At 42.5% G+C, this 23,237-nt stretch overlaps 1 protein-coding gene across 1 annotated transcript in view; it reads left to right on the forward strand.

Moving 5' to 3' along the window:
- Positions 1-7,797: 7,797 nt before the first annotated feature.
- b4galnt3b (beta-1,4-N-acetyl-galactosaminyltransferase 3b) overlaps positions 7,798-23,237 on the forward strand; it is a 39,385-nt gene continuing 23,945 nt past the window's right edge. The window contains exons 1-3 of the mRNA XM_014125006.3: positions 7,798-8,375; positions 20,910-20,965; positions 21,104-21,175. Coding sequence (XP_013980481.3) covers positions 8,237-8,375; positions 20,910-20,965; positions 21,104-21,175 — 267 coding nt within the window. The 5' untranslated portion in view covers positions 7,798-8,236. The remainder of the gene's footprint in view (positions 8,376-20,909; positions 20,966-21,103; positions 21,176-23,237) is intronic.

Below are 23,237 nucleotides of genomic sequence, written 5' to 3' on the forward strand. Positions count from 1 at the left end.
CTCTGGTCTGTGTCCTCATGTTTTTGTATTTAGGTCACTGTACCTTTTGGCCAATCAATTTTGTAGTATACAGTGGAAACAAAAGTAGTTTTTACAAGACTGACAAATTCAAATACAAACTAATTGGGTAAACCAAAAGCAATTCTCCCATTTGAGATAGAATCTACTGATAATGTGTGACAAGGAAATTCAAAGACTGTTCCTTGGGACGACCCTAAACCAACCCTTAACCGTTTTAAATAGAAACTTCTGTGGGGTGACATTAGAATGTGGGTCATCCCACTACGCTGTGCGGGACAAGCACAACAGTTGGGTTTCCTAAAGCTGGTTTGCAACATGGCAGTTTTTTGACAAGGTAAAAATCTGTCATTCTGCCCCTGAACAAGGCAGTTAACCCACTGTTCCTAGACCGTCATTGAAAATAAGAATTTGTTCTTAACTGACTTGCCTAGTTAAAGAAAGGTTAAAAAAAAAAAATCTGGTATAATTTTCTGCTCTGGATCAAAGAGTGCTCCCCAAACCTCTTCCTGTTGGTTTTCGCTCCAACCCTCATCTAGCACACCTGATTCTAATAATTACCTGGTTGATAAGCTGAACCAGGTCAGTTACAACTGGGGTTGGAGAAAAAACCTACAGGAGGGAAGCTCTCCAAGAACAGGGTTGGAGAGCCCTGATCCAGAGCCATATAAATCAGTATACGTGGCCCATGCAGAGCTCAAACCTACCACCCTCTTCTGTAAACCAGCTATCTGAACCAGATCTGGATCGACATGATCCTAGATCAGACCAGAGTTGTTAAAGTTATGGTTCTGTTAGCTGTGGATATGAACCCACCACAAACAGGAACTTGGCTAACTCAGTTCACTAGACATTTGTGTTCAGTTGGTGATGGGTCAGTAGTACTGACCATCAGCTGAACCTGTCTCTCCTTTCACCTGCATGGCTGCTTAGGTGGCCATGACAGTATCAGGTGGCTCTACTTCCTGTTTCCTTCACATACAACTGTGTCCTGGTTTCCATCTCATTGAATAAGTAAACATATGAAGGTCACATGCTGTGGCTGGAGATAAAGGAGGGAAAACAAGACCGGTGAAAGCAACATGATGGCTGTGTAGCTTACATCAGATTTTTGCTTTCACCTGTAGTTCTTTGCTATCAATGTAAAAGTGGACAGGTTCCTACGGCATTAATTCAATATTGTAGCTACTTCAGTTATGGTTTTTATTTTCTATATGCTCTTATAACCTTGTATACAAGGACTTCTGTATGAAGACTTAAATACGGCCTATTCAAGGCTTGAACGCCGGATTTCTCTCCCCATTGCAGGGTCACTGCTGGGTAACACACACACTGGGTTACTTGGCGCCAAGGCAGGGCCATCCGCAGTGTCATCTTACAGACACAGACTCTTCTGATGGACACAGGCTGCCACACACTCTGACATAAGCTATTCAATCCCTAGCGATAGAGCTGCCAGCCTGCCACATAGTTTGACTATGACAACAAAACACTGAACAGGACCAGGCGTGATGCTTCCGGATATATTAACTTGATCATACAATAACTTATCCACTGGCAGTGGTCGAAAAAGCACCAAATGGTAATACTTGAGTAAAGATACCTTAATAGAAAATGACTCAACTGAAAGTCACCCAGTAAAATACTACGTGTGTAAAAGTAAATGTAATTGCAAAAATATACCTAAGTATCAAAGTATAAATCATGTCAAAGTGCATATATTAAGCAAACCAGACAGCACAATTGTCTTTTTTTTTTGTTTGTTTTACAGCTAGGCAGGGGCACACTCCAACACTCAGACATAATTTACAAATGAAGCATTTGACTTTAATGAGTCCGCCAGATCAGAAGCAGTAGGGATGTTCTCTTGATAAGTGCGTGAATTGCCGTAGCCGATGTGAGCAAGACCTTTAAACAGGTCAACATTCATAGGATCAGACAGACTACCAGGATGTGTACTCAGAGCATGCACAGACCAACTGGCAAGTGTCTTCACTGACATTTTCAACCTGTCCCTGACCAAGTCTGCAATACCTACATGTTTCAAGCAGACCACCATGGTCCCTGTGCCCAAAAAAGCAAAGGTAACCTGCCTAAATGACTACCGCCTCGTAGCACTCACGTCAGTAGCCATGAAGTGCTTTGAAAGGCTGGTCATGGATCACATCAACACCATTATTCCGGAAACCCTAGACCCACTCCAATTCGTATACCGTCCCAACAGATCCACAGATGATGCAATCTCAAGTGCACTCCACACTGCCCTTTCCCATCTGGACCAAAACGAAAACCTATGTGAGAATTATGTTCATTGACTACAGCTCAGCATTCACCATAGTGCCCACAAAGCTCATCACTATTTCAAGGACCCTGGGACTAAACACCTACCTCTGCAACTGGATCCTGGACTTCCTGACGGGCCACCCCCAGGTGGTAAAGGTAGGCAACAACACATCTGCCATGCTGATCCTCAACACGGGGGCCCCTGAGGGGTGCATGCTTAGTCTCCTCCTGTTCACCCACGACTGCATGTCCAAGCACGACTCCAACACCATCATTAAGTTTGCTGACAACACAGTGGTAGGCCTGATCACCGACAACGATGAGACAGCTTATAGGGAGGACGTCAGAGACCTGGCAATGTGGTGCCAGGACAACAACCTCTCTTTCAACATGAGCAAGACAAAGGAGATGATCGTGGACTACAGGAAAAGAAGGGCCGAACACGCCCCCATTCACCTCGATGGGGCTGTATTTGAGCGGGTCGAGAGTTTCAAGATCCTTGGTGTCCACATCACCAACAAACTATCATGGTCCAATCACACCAAAAAAGTTGTGAAGAGGGCACGACAATGCCTTTTCCCCCTCAGAAGACTGAAAAGAGGCCTCCTGGGTGGCGCAGTGGTCTAAGGCACTGCATCGCAGTGCTAGCTGTGCCACCAGAGATTCTGGGTTCGAGCCCAGTATCTGTCGCAGCCGGCCGCGACCGGGAGGTCCATGGGGCAACGCACAATTGGCCCAGCGTCGTCCGGGTTAGGGAGGGTTTGGCCAGCAGGGATATCCTTGTCTCATCGCGCACTAGTGAGTCCTGTGGCGGGCCGGGCGCAGTGCATGCTGACCAGGTTGCCAGGTGTACGGTGTTTCCTCCGACACATTGGTGCGGCTGGCTTCCGGGTTGGATGTGCATTGTGTCAAGAAGCAGTGCGGCTAGGTTGGGTTGTGTTTCGGAGGACGCATGGCTCTCGACCTTCGCCTCTCCCGAGTCCGTACGGGAGTTGCAGCGATGAGACAAGACTGTAACTACTACCAATTGGATACCACGGAATTGGGGAGAACAAAGGGGTAAAAAATAATAATAAAGACTGAAAAGATTTGGCATGGGTCCCCTGATCCTCAAAAAGTTCTACAGCTGCACCATCGAGAGCATCCTGACCGGTTGCATCACCGCCTGGTATGGCAACTTCTCGGCGTCACAGAGGGTAGTGCGTACGGCCCAGTACATCACTGGGGCTTAGCTTCCTGCCATCCAGGACCTATATATTAGCCGGTTTCAGAGGAAGGCCCCAAAAAATTGTCAAAGACTCGTTACCCAAGTCATAGACTGTTCTTTCTGCTGGTGCACAGCAAGCGGTACCAGAGCACTAAGTCTAGGTCCAAAAGACTCCTTAACAGCTTCTACCCCCAAGCCATAAGACTGTTGAACAATTAATCAAAATGGCCACCCAGACTATTTGCATTGACACCCCCCCTTTTGTTTTTACACTGCTTGCTACTTGCTGTTAATTATCTATGCATAGCCACTTTACCCTTATCTACATGTACAAATTACCTCGACTAACCTGTACCCCCATGCAATGACTCAGAACCGGTACCCCTGTATATAGCCTCATTATTGTTGTTTTATTGTGTTTCTTTTCTTTAGTTTATTTAGTAAATATTTTCTTAACTCTATTTTCTTAACTGCATTGTTGGTTGAGGGCTTGTAAGTAAGCATTTCATGGTAAGGTCTACCATACCTGTTGTATTCGGCGCATGTGACAAAATTGAGAAATGTTTCTGTCCTGCTTAGCATACAAAATGTAACAAGTACTTTTGCCAGTCAAGGAAAATATATGCAGTAAAAAGTACATTAAGTAAACGTAAAAGTTGCCAAAAATATGAAAAGTACAGATACCCCTCAAACTACTTTAACAGTACTTTAAAGTATCTTTACTTAAGTACTTTACACCACTGTCCACTTGTATGGCAAATATTCAGATATAAAGGAGGGTAAGTCTTTAGCCTACACTCTCACAAACATACAACACACTCACTCTCTCTGCTAGACTAACAAAAGGTCTGAAAAGAAACAGACTAGAATCAAGATCATATCAGATGTAATCTCTGTAAAAGTATTTACATTTACATTTACATTTTAGTCATTTAGCAGACGCTCTTATCCAGAGCGACTTACAGTAGTGAATGCATACATTTCATACATTTTTTTCTCCGTACTGGTCCCCCGTGGGAATATTTGCTCTCGTGATAAAAACGCATGGGCCTATGTCCTTAATCTCCCTAACCAGGTAAAACTAGTTTAACATTTTGAACATATACTTACTTTATGGAAAATACATGTTTCTGAATGACGCACCATGCCTGCTGCCTTGTTGACAATATAATTAGGTGGCACAGATTACAGTTCGATTTGAGAAAGGTGCTCCTCCCTGTCACAGACCATAGTCGGGTGCAACCAGGAGCATCTTAATCGAATCCCCTCATTGGTTGGTAGGTTAAGCGATTAAACCAATAATTTCCCACAACACATTCCCCTAAATCACTAGCACACCATAACACAGAGCCACGCCTTGCAGTCGTGTGATTGGCTAAAATTGACAAACATTACTCACTAAAGCCAGTGTTGAATAGTTTTATGCTGCGTTGAAATAGTGTGAAGGTGGTCATTACCAGTGTGAAGTCGTAAGTACCAGTTGGAGGCATTAACATGCTTTGAACTCATTGAGAAACGCTAATGGCCAACAAGCTGCATCAACCATAAAGTAAAAGTACAGCTATGATGCTTGTAAAGAAATTATAGTGTTCAAGAACCATATTCGATTACTTTTTATAAATAATGTTTTGTTGCATTTAACTCCCGAAATGCAGTTATCGAAGTCATTATCTTAGTAGGGGACGTCAGAGGTCCGCATGTGGGAGGAGTCGGAGCGCAGAGATAAGAGCTTCCCACTAGTAATTACCAGTTATAAGAGCGTCCATGTTTTTTCCCAGGCGTATGGGTAAATACCATATTCTCATTTGTTTATGAACGCAGCGTTATATTCGCAATAGACTAGGGAGGAGATTATGGCTGATGTATATATCACACTGTGGGTTTACACTCATATGCTGCGTGTTTATGCTTGTCGGAACTAGTGCCGCGTTCATGTGCAAATCGGACTATGTGGTTGTAGTTACAACCAGTTAGCAAGTCAGACATGTTCCGACTAGCACTTGAACGCGGCATAGGAAACTCGGAAATGTCCGAATTGCTGATTCGTTGAACGTGGCACGTGTATAACTACCGCCAGTTAGCAAGTCGGAAAATTCCACACCTGGTCCCAACATTGATGGCGTATGTCGTGCAGCGAGAGATAACTGGGGAAGAACGGATTAGGTTCAGTCAGTCGTCCTAAATTGCAAGTGGCTAGAAACGTGTCTGCCGAAGTTGGAACTTCGGAGTGTTCAGAATCATTCAATTATTTTTAACGGACTACAAAAGCAGTAAATGCGCATTAGTTGTCACCCTGGGCTGATATTAAATGTTTTGCCCTAGCACTACACATCTGCTTCAAATAATCAAAGCTTGATGATGGTTATTTAAATCAGGTGTGTAGTGCTAGGGGAGCGCAGTTACTCATTGCAGGACAGCAGTGCTCGGCAATCGGGAGCGAAGGATACGACCCGCATGTTGTGTTGCTGGTTTGCAGCGCCAATTCTCCCCATTGAGCAGACTGTATCAATGTGACATCCAGATGGTTCTATACTACCAATATTACAAATGATTGCTCGTGTAGGCTGCTATCCTACTCGAAATATAATAAAGTGGGATGGAACAAATTATCCACGTTAGCTACCGCCAGCGACATGTGATACAGCTGTCCTGTAAAGCAAGTGCAATTGCTGCCCAGTGAGAAGCAACAGTCGGAATCACATCGATATAGCCAGCAGATCCCCGCTTGCTTACAGCTGCACTATGGTCAGACTAGCTCTTGATCATGAAGCTCAATTACATTACACATAAGATTCATTGGATGAAGGGTTCTTCTGTCGGGGGAATTTTAAGATCCCAGATGATCATCTGAACATTAACATGCATCGCTTGCAGTCAGTGGCGGTTCTAGACCATTTCAACTGGGGGGGCCAAGCTGGGGCCAGTTGTACTGTTAAGAGGGGCCAGTTACATGAGATGTTATTGTTGTCATATTGTTTTCTTCACTGCATTGCAGGCAAAAGACCATGTTCATAATCATCATCGTTACCACTGTCTAATAATGGATGTAAAAAAAGAACGATAGCAAAAATTAGTTATGTAAAAATTATTTAATACTCCACATTTAGGGGGGCCACAAGGGGGTCCAAAATTATTGTCACAGGGGCACTGCCCCCCCCCCCCCCCCCCCCCCAGAACCGATAGTGCTTGCAGTACGGTTTTGGAAGCATAGAGACCTTATCTTTCATATCAGTGAGAAATTAACTTCAAAAAACAAAAGCTTAAATTGATACACACCTTGTTAGGGTTAGTGTTCCCACACAGCCATATCTCCATATTACAGCACTTGTTTACGGAGAACTAGGGGTGAAAGTAAACTGGTCCAGTGTGGTGTCCCAGGCAAAAATAAATAGTGGGGGTACCCTGTATTGGTAAAATGTGAGCCTATCACAATTAACACAAAATGCCAAAAAACTATAGGCTATTACACCATTATTAAACAGCCACATAAAAAAATAGCTAATTGACTTGAAACTGGGTGGTGGCTCCAAATTGCATTGTGGTTAGACAAGAACACGTACATTTTGCCAAGGCTGAGACCGAGGCGCCTCAGACAACAGTGGATGCATCAATTCAGGCTAGTGTAAGCCTAATAACAATCGCAGAATATCATTACAATAAATGTAGGTGTTTGGATGAATGTACACGGGTTGCCTTAAGGAGCACCTTTTGAAAGACTGCTAGTTCAATCTTCTCGGTGTAACAGTTGGGATAAAGAGAAAAATCAGAGTACAACGCATCTCATCCCTGGATTGAGGTAAATTTTCCAAGCTCCCCATTGCCTTAATCTACACAGTCATGCTGTCCGACCCTAGTGCAGCTGTAAGCAAGTGAGTCGGATCTGCTGGCTACACATTGATAGAACACTTGCACTGGTCATTCACACCAGCTTGTTGTTACATTAGCTAATTAGCATGTCATGTCAAGGTGACTTCCAGATGGTGTTCAATACTACAAGTTATTTCTACCTCGCCCATCGAAATAAGCACTTTATTTTACAAGTTTTAACTAGCGCCATGCTATTGTTGCCAGCATAAATTAGCTAGCTGGGAATGGCTCAGGACAACTGACTAAACCTAATCCATTCGTCTCCACTCGACTCTCAGCTGCGCGACACACGTCATCAATTTGGGCACCAGGCGTGTCCGTATAGCCTCTCCCAGATTTCTATCTGATTTGACTTTTCGTAGCAGGTTAGAATAATTAGGTTAAGGTTATGGTTACAAAAGCTGCATCCCATCTAGTCGTAACCTACTACCTGGGACACTGGCTGCGATACGACGCGGGCGTGGCCACGTAACCCCACCCATAAATCTGTCTGAGCGGGTGCTTATGTGCTTGTTCTGTTTGTGTTTGCGCAGTGAAGCGAGAAGGGGACAGAAAACAGAGCGGTGTTGCTAGGATTTTTGTTTAGTTCGATATGTAGTTTAGTAGTAGTCAGCCAACCCAACAGCCAGTCTCGACTCGATTAAACAGGGGTAAATTCAACATAGCGCCTCGAGTCAAAGCAAACTCAAAGCCGGAGCCTGCCGGGTTATTTACGGGATGAAATAAAAGTAACCTCGCCACCATCGGGAGGTGGGAGTGTTGGGGTCGCCGGCGGTGTATCGCGAACTGGGTTGCGAGACTGGTCAGCCTGGTCCAACTTTGCCGAACGAACAAAGCCGCCAAATTCACTGATCAATCAACATGGTAAAGTCTTTCTTCCCGCTGAAGAAACTGAGACGGAGTGGGAAACATCTGTTGTTCTTAGTTCTGCTGATGCTGGGAGCTTTCGCTGTCTACCACGAGTTTGTTGCTACTAAGGCGTGGAGGAGCACCAAAAGCAGTGAGTAGGCTATCATGGATAGCTTTCTGAACCATTACTATGATGTGTGTGTGTGTGTGTGTGTGTGTGTGTGTGTGTGTGTGTGTGTGTGTGTGTGTGTGTGTGTGTGTGTGTGTGTGTGTGTGTGTGTGTGTGTGTGTGTGTGTGTGTGTGTGTGTGTACTGGTAGTTTTGTTCATTATCAACTGTATTGCCAAATGAGCTAACTTGATAGTTTTTCATCAAGTCTGGGGTATTTTATCGATGGTACATGCCATGGTGTCATTGAATGGTGGGCCAATTCTGCAAGGTGGAAAATAAATACTTACTCTCCACTGTAGCTGAGTCAACAACTTTTTCAATCCTGTGTTGTTGTAAGGACTATGAACTTTAGAAAGATGTAAGGTGTGGCTGATGGGCTGCTGACATGAGAGATGTACAGGACTGTCCCATACTCTGTAGGTGATCACACACACGCTGCCAACACAACGAGACAACTCAACTGGGAGTTCCCTTTTCCCTTAGTTCTGAATGCTGATAGTGCGGTAAGAGTCAACCATTCAACATAACTACAACATTGCACACACCATGATGAACCCTGTTGAAGTGGTTGAAACATCAATACTGGAAATATGACATGCAAACACAACCATACAAGTGTCCAGACAAAGGATGCGGGTTGGGTCCTATGTGGGGCGTGTGTGTACATGTTGGTCTTTGTTGAGTGGCTTTTCTTCCATTTGCCGTTGTACCTGCTGTCACTAGTACACACACTTGTTTGTAACTGTGGTAGTCTCATACCTGGGGCTGGAGGGGGCAGAGCTTTGGAACCCTGCTGTTGATACACACACACTCATGTAAAGATGGCCGTCCTAACCCCATCCCCCCCCCCCCCCTCACACACCCTCAAACACACCCCTTCCCGTTCTTGTTCAAGAGGTGTGTGTGCATTTGTAAAGGAGAGAAAATGAATAATACACCTCCTTCTGGACACACACAGTTGAAGTGGGAAGTTTACATACACCTTAGACAAATACACTTATACTCAGTTCAGTCCCTGACATTTAATCCTAGTAAAAATTCCCTGTCTTGGGTCAGTTAGGCTCTCCACTTTATTTTAAGAATGTAAAATGTCAGAATAATAGTGATTAATTTCAGCTTTTATTTCTTTCATCACATTCCCAGTGGGTCAGAAGTTCACATACACTCAATTAGTATTTGGTAGCATTGCCTTTAAATTGTTTTTAACTTGGGTCAAATGTTTCAGGTACCCTTCCACAAGCTTCCCACATTAAGTTGGGTAAATGTTGGCCCATTCCTCCTGACAGAGCTGGGGTAACTGAGTCAGGTTTGTAGGCATACTTGCTTGCACATACTTTAAGTTCTGCCCACAAACTTTCTATAGGATTGAGGCCATGGCTTTGTGATGGCCACTCCAATATTGTGACTTTTGTCCTTAAGCCATTTTGCCACAGCTTTGGAAGTATGCTTGAGGTCATTGTCCATTTGAAAGACCCATTTGCCACCAAGCTTTAACTTCCTGACTGATGTCTTGATGTTGCTTCAATATATCCACATAATTTTCCTCCTCATGATGTCATCTATTTTGTGAAGTGCACCAGTCCCTCCTGCAGCAAAGCACCCCCACAACATGATACTGCCAACCCCAAACTTCACGGTTGGGATGGTTAACTTTGGCTTGCAAGCCTCATTTTCCTCCAAATATAATGGTCATTATGGCCAAACAGTTCTATTTTTGTTTCATCAGACCAGAGGACATTTCTCCAAAAAGTACAATCTTTGTCCCCATGTGCAGTTGCATACTGTAGTCTGGCTTTTTTTATGGCGGTTTTGGAGCAGTGGCTTCTTCCTTGCTGAGCGGCCTTTCAGGTTATGTTGATATAGGACTCGTTTTACTGTGGATATAGATACTTTTGTACCGGTTTCCTCCAGCATCTTCACAAGGTCCTTTGCTGTTGTTCTGGGATTTGTGCGAAAAGTGCAAATCAAAGTACATTCATCTCTAGGAGACAGAACGCGTCTCCTTCCTGAGCGGTATGACGGCTGCGTGGTTCCATGGTGTTTATACTTGTGTACTATTGTTTGTACAGATGAACGTGGTACCTTCAGGAGTTTGGAAATTGCTCCCAAGGATGAACCAGACTTGTGGAGGTCTTGGCTGATTTCTTTTGATTTTCCCATGATGTCAATCACAGGCACTGACTTTGAAGGTAGGCCTTGAAATACATCCACAGGTACACCTCCAATTGACTCAAATGATATCAATTAGCCAATCAGAAGCTTCTAAAGCCATGACTTCATTTTCTGGAATTTTCCAAGCTGTTTAAAGGCACAGTCAACTTAGTGTATGTGAACTTCTGACCAACTGGAATTGTGATGCAGTGAAATAATCTGTCTAAACAATTGTTGGAAAAATGACTTGTCATGCACAAAGTAGATGTCATAACTGACTTGGCAAAACTATAGTTTGTTAACAAGAAATGTGGGGATTGGTTGGAAAACGAGTTTTAATGACTCCAACCTAAGTGTATGTAAACTTCTGACTTCACAATGGGGATTGAGGACATCACCCTCTGTGTGTGTGTGTGTGTGTGTGGTGGGACAAATGTTCTATATCGGATGTTGGTCTATGTGCCCATACACCTAGCGAGAGAGACATAAAATCCTGGGAAGAGGGAAAGGAGGGGGATAGAAACTCTTATATTTTGAGTTAAATGTTTTTTTTCTGTCCAACTAATACTCTAAAATTACCCTGTGTCCACTCTCCACCTACCCCATTCATAGACACTTACTGCTTTAGTGCCTATTGATGATAGTATCATCTGACCGGGGAGATTTGTGAAGAGCCCTGATGCTTGCTCTATACATTAACATGCATCGCTTATGTTTCTAAAAAAATACAGCATCTTTTCATATCAGCAATAAATAAAGGTTAAATTACTAAATACCTTTTATGGCTGTGTGGGAACACTAACCCTATATGTCCATGTTACATCTCTTGTTTACGGTAGACATAGACAGCCACCTGTGCTATATAATGTGCTCCGGACACCTGTGTGTAAGCCATAACTGGGGAGGAAGTGTACTTAATCACCTTGAGGCACACAGCTTGTGGATCAGTGTAAAACTTCTACAGTAATTGTCATTTTTATTTGATGGATTCTTTCTCGCTGATATCAAAGATAAGGGGCATATCTGCAAATGTTTCGAAAACCGGTTTGAACAATGATTAGACTTTTCTAAATGTTAAAACAGTGTGGGAATTGTAGTTCACATGGAGCCAAATGTGGGTGACTGTAACTGCTGAAAACCTTACATATGGAGTAGGGTTTTCTAGAGCAACTCTCCACCCTGGTGATAATGACAGACTTCCAGACCACCAGTACTTAAAGTTCTTTCTCTCCCTACCTCAACCCCCGTTACACCCACATGCTAACCCCATAGCATTGCCTATAAATACACACAGGGTAGCCTCATTTTGTTTTTTGTGTGTGCCTGGTTTGTGTTTGAGTCCAGAAGGCTGGTGTTCATTCCCAGACCTGATTCCTAGGCTTGAGCTCACTGGGCTAACATGGTCTTGAATCAAGCAGACAACCCTTATTGGAACATCAGCAGTGGAGGATTGTAATTTGGAAGCGAGGAGTGTGTGTGTGTGCTTACCCTTTACACTCACACGTGTATAAGGGTTGATAAATGCAGATTTGGACTCTAAGTGCCTAAATTGGAACATAATGGCTGTACAGTAACATGCTATACATGACCTCAAAGCTCTGGGGGCTATGCACTTCACAGTGCTGTAAGAGTTTTGACTGACAGTCATTCTGAACTTGAGCTTGTCGCGCAACAATAAGTTGGTCCAATTCAGCTCTGTAATTGTTCAACTTTTGCAAATTTGTTGTCTAAGTGAGGGAAATGCTGTACATTTTTAAGATGACTCGATGTACACTCAAACAAAATATAGAGCTTTGACATGTAAAGTGTTGGTCCCATGTTTCATGAGCTGGTCAGAGCCACCATGTAAACTCCCTGCCCCTCCCCCTCTGATGCATAGGCTACTGTAGCCTACTGATACAAGCGTGATTCAGAAATTGGAGAGATTCTTTTAATTACAGAAGAATAGATTCACTTTTTCAATGCTAATTACGGATGATGTAGTTAGAACGTTTCACATTGGATTCATTACCTACATAAATGCTAGATGTTTTTCTATTTTAATCTGGTGCTGCTCTGCATACACGAGCTTGTTAGCCAGCTTGTCCAACGTTAAGCCAACTTTCAGTAGTTCATAGACATTCAAAGTTCCTTAATAGAATCCACTCCCACGTAGGTATATTTCTGTCGGCCTAATTCGGATCATGCATGTCATAACAACATGCCCAGAGCTTCAAGCCAGCTGTCCTCCTCCACACTTGCTTTCTCCCCACCCGCAAAATTTCTGTCGCATTTCGTGCCCTACACTTGTCTGTCCAATGCATGTAAACAATAGCTTGCCCCCTCCATAGTAAGCTGCTCTATCCTCACTGATTGGTGAAGTAATTTGAAGTCGAGCTAAATGTTAACGTTTGATTTCAGAGGTTTAAAAAGGAACGATATACACTGAGTGTGCAAAACATTACATGCTCTTTCAATGACAGGCTGACCAGGTGATTTCAGTTGAAGGCTATGATCCCTTACTGATGTCACTTGTTGAATCCACTTCGATCAGTGTAGATTTAGGGGAGGAGACAGGTTAAAGAAGGATTTTTAAGCCGTGAGACAATTGAGACATGGATTGTGTATGTATGCAATTCAGAGGGTAAGACAAAGTATTTAAGTGCCTTTGAACATGCTGTGGTAGTAGGTGCCAGGTGCACAAGTTTGAGCGTGTTAAGAGCTGCAACGCTGCTGGGTATTTTATGCTCAACAGTTTCCCGTGTGTATCAAGAGTGGTTCACCACCCAAAGGACATCCAGCCAACTTGACACAACTGTGGGAAGCATTGTAGTTAACATGGGCCAGCATCCTTATGGAATGCTTTCGACACCTAGTAGAGTCCATTTTCTGACGAATTGAGGCTGTTCTGAGGGCAAAAGGGGGTGTGCAACTCAATCTTAGGAAGGTATCCTTAATGTTTTGTTCACTCAGTGTAAATAGTTACTTTGTTGGGGTTAGATCCGGTTCAGAACCCTGTTTGAAACAGTGGCTAACAAAACCAAATCATGGGTTGCTTTCATACCTTGTCCATAGACTGCTTACAGGCTGATGAAACCAGTAATGTAATTTTGTTGAACTATCCCGAGTGGCACAGCTGTCTAAGGCAGTACATCTCAGTGAAATAGGTGTCACTACAGTCCCAGGTTCAAATCCAGGCTGTATCACATCCAGCCGTGATTGGGTCCCATAGAGCGACGCACAATTGGCCCAGCGTAGTCCGTGTTTGGCCGGGATAGGCCGTCATTGTAAATAATTTATTTTTTAATTGAGGGGGTGGCAAATATTCAAACTTGTTTAACCTAATAGAAGGAACACCATCTAGTGGTGAGAACCTGTTAATAACAGGATGTAGGATGGGACATAAGCCTAACTACCGAAATTACTTATTTCTGAACAGGGGAAGCAAAAACATCACCACATTCACTGGAAATACATTACATAGGATGAATTAACAATATCCCCTGAGCCGCAGCTCCATACTACTTGTCAAACACAGAGAACTGATACTACACTGAACAAAAATATACACGTAAAATATTGGTCCCATGTTTCATGAGCTGAAATAAGATCCCAGAAATGTTCCATTTGCACAAAAATCGTATTTCTCTTACATTCTTTGCACAAATTTGTTTACATCCCTGTTAGTGAGCATTTTTCCTTTTGCCAAGATAATCCATACACCTGACGTGTGGCATATCAAGAAGCTGATTTAAACAGCATGATCATTACACAGGTGAAACTTGTGCTGGGGACAATTAAAGGCCACTCTAAAATGTGCAGTTTTGTCACTCAACACAATGCCACAGATGTCTCAAGTTGAGGGAGGATACAATAGGCATGCTGACTGTAGGAATGTCCACCAGAGCTGTTGCCAGAGAATTGAATGTTAATATCTCTACCATAAGTTGCCTCCAACATCGTTTTAGATAATTTGGCAGTACGTCCAACCGGCCTTAAAACCGCAGACCATATGTAACCAGCCCAGCACCTCCACATCTGGCTTCTTCACATTCGGAATCGTATGAGACCAGCCACCTGGACAGCTGATGAAACTGAGGAGTATGTATGTCTGTAATAAAGCCCTTTTGTGGGGAAAAACTCTAGAAGGCCAGCATCCTAGAGTCGCCGCTTCACTGTTGACATTGAGACTGGTGTTTTGCGGGTACTATTTAATGAAGCTGCCTGTTGAGGACTTGAGGCGTCTGTTTCTCAAACTAGACACTCTAATGTACTTGTCCTCTTGCTCAGTTGTGCACTGGGGCCTCCCACTCTTTCTATTCCGTTAGAGCCAGATTGTGCTGTTCTGTGAAGGGTGTAGTACACAGCATTGTATGAGATCTTCAGTTTCTTGGCATTTTCTCGCATGGAATAGCCTTCATTACTCAGAACAAGAATAGACTGACGAGTTTCAGAACAAAGGTCTTTGTTTCTGGCCATTTTGAGCCTGTAATCAAACCCACAAATGCTGATGCTTCAGCTACTCAACTAAGCTAAAGAAGGCCAGTTTTATTACTACTTTAATCAGAACAACAGTTTTCAGCTGTGCTAACATAATTGCAAAAGGGTTCTCTAATGATCAATTAGCCCTTAATTATAAACTTGGATTAGCCAACACAACGTGCCATTGGAACACAGGAGTGATGGTTGCTGATAATGGGCCTCTGTACACCTATGTAGATATTCCATTAAAAATCACCTGTTTCCAGCTACAATAGTCATTTACAACATTAACAATGTCTCCACTGTATTTCTGGTCAATTTGATGTTATTTTAATGGACAAATTTCTGTGACCCCAAACTTTTGAAGCGTGTGTGTATTTATTGGTGTGGTGGTCCGTGGGTGGCTTTTGACCAGTCCTTTTGTTTACTCATGTCTAGCTAATTGTTCTAAATTATGTTAGGTACTATATTTATTTGATATTATATGAATCCCATAAAATTGTAATTTATCATTTAAATGTAACCCATTAGGTTCATTTCAAAGAGATCAAATTCTATTTCAACAAGATAATGTTGCAGGAATGCTAATCTTACATGTTTCTACGAAAATAAACAATTTCAGAACAATCTGAGATGGTGGGTGTTGAAAATCCTCTGTGCTTTTTAAGGTGGAATGACCCTTTATCCCTATCCATATAGGGCAATTCCCACGACTACAAAGGGTTAAATAGGGCTGGCACGGTACTTTTATAATCGTGTAACTGACGATTATGGATGAAGACAGTCATGAACATAAAGTAACCGTAAAATATATACTGTATGTATAAATCTATATTTTTAGCTTTATGAACTTCATTTTCAAATCGACTAACTTAACCCAAGAGCAGTAAAGTTAAGGTAAGCCTGGTTCACATCTAACGGCTGATAAAAGGAGCAATGAGAGGAGAAAAAATGTTGTAACAAACTGCTGACTTGAAGGGCTGCACCGGCGTTGACGAATTGGAGACTATTTCCGTGGTAACATTGACTCTTTATAAAGTGATGAAACTTTGCTGGTCCTTGTTTTAGCAAGGTTTTGGAGCAAACGAGTATCATGAAATGCATGCACCCAATCAATGGCTTTACCAAAAACAGGGTTTAGACTTGACAGTTCATGCAGCTTTAGTATTCTTATCATAGAATTCCAAACCGTGATGCATCTACATTTAAATGTCTACCGTGTCCACAGTGGGCATTTCCCCCGCGCTATATTCAAATCACTATCAATTTTACAAACAGTGGAATATGATAATTCAACTGATGGCAGTGGCTAACTAGCCAGCTAACCTCTGTTGCAAGCAACATTTAAAGGGATCACAAACGGGTCAGCATAGTAAAAAAAAGAAATTGCTAGCCTGCTAGCATTTTGGGGCCAGCAAAGACGTTCCTCAAACGCTAGGAATGTATTTCCTCCAACGTTATAATGAAAAGGTGCCTCTCGGTCCCAAAACAAGTTTTCTGGAGACTTGTCGGAGGAGTGCTGATGACATCGCCCACTGTATGCTCTTTCGGTTGCTTGATTTGCGTCCAGACTGAGGAGAAATCCGCACACAAAGCATCCCTGACCACCCTCTGAAGTGGTCACCCAGAACTGACACAATTATACCAGAAATTGACTTGTGCGCCTAGAGCAGTCTTTTCAATGCAGTCTTCGTATTCTGATAGCAGAAGTCGCACGACCACAGACCGTCGGGAGTGGAAGAGAGGAGAAAATTAGCATTTTTATTTTATTTTATTTTTATTTATTTTTTATTTATTTTATTAAATATTTTTTATGATTAATAACATTGACCCTAAAATACATGACCATCAAAGCCCTGGTGTGTATGGGGGTTCAGATTCATGTCCATGTGTCATTTCCTTTTTTATGACCAGCTGATTGTGTGATAACAGATGATTTAACCATAGCCCCTCTAGTAATTTAATAGGCTCTCTGTTATAATCCCTAACAGTTCCATAATGGGGCAGCAGGTACCCTAGGGGTTAGAGTGTTGGGCCAGTAACTGAAAGGTTACTGGTTCGATTACCCGAACCGACAAGGTGAAAGATGTCTGTGCACTTGAGCAAGGCACTTGCCCCTGTAGCAAATTAGGGTTGCTGTACTAAATGATAGCCATCTGGGAGAAATCCAAACCAGTCTGGAATGAATGACAATCAAGGCATAGGTGATGCATTTCCTGCTTTTAATTATGCAGGAAAATAGAAAGCATGTGACGTATCAAATTGTGTAATGGAATTATAGTCAACCTAAAATATTGTCATATAATTATAATAGTTTTACGGGTTTTGTACCAATATTCTGCATAAATAGCCTCAACTACATGTAAACAGACCATAAATGTCTCCGATTTTGTTTTCTAGGATGCTGTGAAGGCTATTATGATACAATATCAGTACTTGTTGCATTTACAACTAGTCTAAATCCTATCAACTGATTTCAGCCAGTTTGAATGGAACGTTGGCATATTGGCAGTTAATTTGAAAGAATGTATGGAATCATTCCTCTAAAACTGTCTAGCTAACACATGTACAGTGCATTCGGAAAGTATTCAGACCCCTTGACTTTTTCCACATTTTGTACCTTTTTGGATTTTATAAAAAAAAATCCTCATCAATATACATACGATAACCCATAATGGCCAAGCGAAAACGGGTTTAGAATTATTTTAAAGTATTACAAATAAACTGAAATGCCTTATTTACTTAAGTATTTAGACCCTTTGCTATGAGACTCCAAATTGAGCTCAGGTGCATCCTGTTTCCATTGATCATCCTTGATGTTTCTACAACTTGATTTGAGTCCACCTGTGCTAAATTCAATTGATTGGAAAGGCACACACCCGTCTCTAAGGTCCCACAGTTGACAGTGCATGTCAGAGCAAAAACCAAGCGATGAGGTCGAAGGAATTGTCTGTAGAGCTCCGAGACAGGATTCTTTTGAGGCACAGATCTTGGGAAGGGTACCAAAAAATGTCTGCAGCATTGAAGGTCCCCAAGAACACAATGGCCTCTATCATTCTTAAATGGAAGAAGTTTAGAACCACCAAGATTCTTCCTAGAGCTGGCCAAACTGAGCAATCAGGGGAGAAGGGTAAGCACTGTCAGGTAACCCGATGGTCACTCTGACAGTGCTCCAGAGTTCCTCTGTGGAGCTGTGAGAACCTTCCAGAAGGACAAACATCTCTGCAGCACTCCACAAATCAAACCTTTATGGTAGAGTGGCCAGACGGAAGCCATTCCTCAGTAAAAGGCACATGACAGCCCGCTTAGCGTTTGCCCAAAGGCACCTAAAGACTCTCAGACCATTAAACAAGATTCTCTGGTCTGATGACACTGAGATGGAACTCTTTGGCCTGAATGCCAAGCATCACGTCTGTAGGGAACCTGGCACCATCCCTACGGTGAAGCATGGTGGTGGCAGCATCATGCTGTGGGGATGTTTTTCAGCAGTAGGGACTGGGAGACGAGTCAGGATTGAGGCAAAGATGAATGTAGCAAAGTACAGAGGGATCCTTGATGATAACCTGCTCTAGAGTGTTCAGGTCCTCCGACTGGGGCAACGGTTCACCTTCCAACAGGACAACGACCCTAAGCACACACAGCCAAGACAACTCAGGACTGAATTCAGAACAAGTCTCAATGTCCCGATCGAAAATCTCTGGAGAGACCTGAAAATAGCTGTGCAGCGACACTCCCCATCCAGCCTGACTGTGCTTGAAAGGATCTGCAGAGAAGAATGGGAGAAACACTCCAAATACTGGTGTGCCAAACTTGTAGCGTCATACCCAAGAAGACTTGAGGCTGTAATCGCTGCCGGAGGTGCTTCAACAAAGTACTGAGTAAAGGGTCTGAATACTTATGTAAATTATATATTTCTGTTTTTTTCATTCTTAATACATTTGCAAAAATTTTGAAAACAGTTTTTGCTTTGTCATGAGGTACTGTGTAAAGATGATGAATTAAAATATATACACACACACACACACACACACACAGTGGGGGGGAAAGTATTTGATCCCCTGCTGATTTTGTATGTTTGATCCTTTTCTTTATCAGTGGGCAATCTATAATTTTTAATGGTAGGTTTATTTGAACAGTGAGACGGAATAACAACAAAATATCCAGAAAAAACGCATGTCAAAAATGTTATAAATTGATTTGCATTTTAATGAGGGAAGTAAGTATTTGACCCCCTCTCAATCAGAAAGATTTCTGGCTCCCAGGTGTCTTTTATACAGGTAACGAGCTGAGATTAGGAGCACACTCTTAAAGGGAGTGCTCCTAGTCTCAGCTTGTTACCTGTATAAAAGACACCTGTCCACAGAAGCAATCAATCAGATTCCAAACTCTCCACCATGGCCAAGACCAAAGAGCTCTCCAAGGATGTCAGGGACAAGATTGTAGACCTACACAAGGCTGGAATGGGCTACAAGACCATCGCCAAGCAGCTTGGTGAGTAGGTGACAACATTTGGTGTGATTATTCACAAATGGAAGAAACACAAAATAACTGTCAATATCCCTCGGCCTAGGGTTCGATGCAAGATCTCACCTCGGGGGGTTGCAATGATCATGAGAACGGTGAGGAATCAGCCCAGAACTACACGGGAGGATCTTGTCAATGATCTCAAGGCAGCTGGGACCATAGTCACCAAGAAAACAATTGGTAACACACTACGCCGTGAAGGACTGAAATCCTGCAGCGCCCGCAAGATCCCCCTGCTCAAGAATACATACACATGCCCGTCTGAAGTTTGCCAATGAACATCTGAATGATTCAGAGGACAACTGGGTGAAAGTGTTGTGGTCAGATGAGACCAAAATGGAGCTCTTTGGCATCAACTCAACTTGCTTTGTTTGGAGGAGGAGGAATGCTGCCTATGACCCCAAGAACACCATCTCCACCATCAAACATGGAGGTGGAAACATTATGCTTTGGGAGTGTATTGGGACAGGACAACTTCACCGCATCAAAGGGACGATGGACGGGGCCATGTAGCGTCAAATCTTGGGTGAGAACCTCCTTCCCTCAGCCAGGGCATTGAAAATGGGTCGTGGATGGGTATTCCAGCATGACAATGACCCAAAACACACGGCCAAGGCAACAAAGGAGTGGCTCAAGAAGAAGCACATTAAGGTCCTGAAGTGGCCTAGCCAGTCTCCAGACCTTAATCCCATAGAAAATATGTGGAGGGAGCTGAAGGTTCGAGTTGCCAAACGTCAGCCTCGAAACCTTAATGACTTGGAGAAGATCTGCAAAGAGTAGTGGGACAAAATCCCTCCTGAGATGTGTGCAAACCTGGTGGCCAACTACGGGAAACGTCTGACCTCTGTGATTGCCAAAAAGGGTTTTGCCACCAAGTACTATGTCATGTTTTGCAGAGGGGTCAAATACTTATTTCCCTCATGAAAATGCAAATCATTTTATAACATTTTTGACATGTGTTTTTCTGGATATTTTTGTTATTTTGTCTCTCACTGTTCAAATAAACCTACCATTAAAATTATAGACTGATCATTTCTTTGTAAGTGGGCAAACGTAGAAAATCAACAGGGGATCAAATACTTTTTTCCCCCCACTGTATATTTTAGAATAAGGCTGTAACGTAACAATGTGGAAAAAGTCGAGGTCTGAATACTTTCCGAATGCACTGTACAGTCTAGATCAATTCATTGTGTAAAACAATCTTTATCACAGCACTGGCAAACCATAGTTGACCAACATGACTGACCATCATAAGAATGTTCATGTCCATTCTTGTATTCTAATTCTTAATTCTATGGGTTTAACATTTAACTAGACCCTAGAATTATGTGTGTGTCCCTCGTCTTTCTAAAATCTCTTCCATCCTCTCTCTCTGCAGCTTTCAGTCTTGCCAGTGAGGATGGCCTCGGGAGAATTCCTACCCAAGAGAGATTGGTAAGGATGGGGGGGGAGAGAGGGCTAGTATGAAGAGGGTAAGAGATTGTTGGAGACAGGTGTGTGTATGGGAAAAAAATGTGTCACATACCAGTTATCACAAAATATAATTGGTTGCCTCATCTGCGTGTTTTCCAGTTTGGAGGTGATGCGAGTGAGGATTCAGAAGCCTGGCGTTCCAGCTACACCCCACAGCCCTGGAGGCCAGAGGTACGCTCTCTTATTCACCTCACAGGAATCATCCACAGCCTGCCCAGGCTTGCTCACCCCCCCTTGTAAGTGTGTGGATTTAGGCCCTAGTGTATAGTAGTAATCAGTGTTTGAGCAGAATCTAAGTAGGAGTCATCATGTTTCTATTATATCATGGTGTGCTGCTGTGCTAAGTTGGTAGAATCTTATATAAAAGGATTCACCACTTTAACGTAATGGCAAAATGTAGATTTATGCCTAAATACACATACCGTAAAGTAACTGCTATTCATACATTGATTCTGACATGCCAAAACTTGGTATATTTGGAAAGACATCTGAAGAGTTCAGAATACACAAAATAACCGTTTTTATTATATTTTTTACATTTATTTAGAAAGTAATCTTTCATTGACAAGCTGTAAGTGAATTATTGATGCCCAGAGCTGGAAACGCATCAGATGGCTTCCACAACATATGAACAATTTCAGCAAAAAATGGTATTGGTAGACCGAACAACTAGAAATGGGCAGATGTTTTAGTAACTGGTGTCAGGAGTGGTCACGTGACGTTTCCAAAGTGGCATATGTCTGTAAATTAGATAATTCCAGTGCTATTACATATTTGCAATCGGTAAATGTTATTATTTCAGTCTCAAACACAATTTATACCATATCAACCTCACTCAAACATTGTTGGTGTTATGGGTGTCAAGGCTGTGCGCTGCTGGTGAAGTCAGGTGCAGGGAGTATTGGGGCGGCAGGTAGCCTAGTGGTTAGAGCGTTGGACTAGTAACCAAAAGGTTGCAAGATCGAATCCCCGAGCTGCTAAGGTAAAAATCAGTCGTTCTGCCCCTGAACAAGGCAGTTAACACACTGTTCTTAGGTCGTCATTGAAAATAAGAATTTATTCTTAACTGACTTGCCTAGTTAAATAAAGGTTAAAAAAAATTAAGAAATTGAACAAGCGCACACTTTATGGCGGTAGAGAAAATAAAAACGCAGCTTCTTGAAAACCTCCAGCCCACAAGGCAAAAGTATAAGGTGTGATAAATGTTCAATACAAGACACTGTAATACAAAATAAACAAACCGTGTGCAAAAAAACTCAAACATGAAAACCCAGTCTGGTGCGTAACGATAACCACGAAACAATTACACAGAAGGACATGGAGGGAAACAGAGGACTAAATGCATTCAGTGTGATTATGGAATGGAAACCAGGTGTGTATGGAACAAGACATGAGAAATGGAGCGGCGATGGCTAGAAAGCCGGTGATGTCGAACACCGCCCGAACAAGGAGAGGAGCCGACTTCGGCGGAAGTCGTGACAATGGGGGTATCCAGGATATGTTCAAGTGTCCTTTCAACCTCTCCCAAGTGTCCGAATGTGGTAATTGCAGTCTTTTAGCAAACTGGATGTGCCTATTGTTCACTTTAAATACTTGCTACAACACCAACATCTCTCAAACATTGTGGTGGTGTCGGGACATTCAGGGGATATTCAGTTTATTTTTTATAAAACCTCTCCAAAGTGCCTGTACGTTTAGCCTAGGCATAGCCAATGTATTGGTCCCACATACAAAAACAATATAAAAGCAACAGATATACACTAACATTTAAAAGTTTCGGGGCACTTAGAAATGTCCTTGTTTTTGAAAGAAAATACATGTTTTTTTTGTTTTTTTTGTCCAGTAAAATATCATCAAATTTATTAGAAATACAGTGTAGACATTGTAAATGACTATTGTAGCTGGAAACGGCAGATTTATTTACTTTCATAAATGGAATATCTACATAGGTGTACAGAGACCCATTATCAGCAATTATCACTTAGCTAATCCAAGTTTTATCATTTTAAAAGGCTAATTAATCATTAGAGAACCCTTTTGCAATTGTTAGCACAGCTGAAAACTGTTGTTCTGATTAAAGAAGCAATAAAACTGGCCTTTAGACTAGTTCAGTATCTGGAGCATCAGCATTTGTGTGTTCGATTACAGGCTCAAAATGGACATTAACTACCTTTCTGCTGAAACTTGTCAGTCTATTCTTGTTCTGAGAAATGAAGGCTTATCCATGTGAGAG

Source organism: Salmo salar, chromosome 10 (assembly GCF_965601325.2).
Source record: "Salmo salar chromosome 10, fSalSal1, whole genome shotgun sequence".
In the NCBI taxonomy this organism is placed as follows: domain Eukaryota; kingdom Metazoa; phylum Chordata; class Actinopteri; order Salmoniformes; family Salmonidae; genus Salmo; species Salmo salar.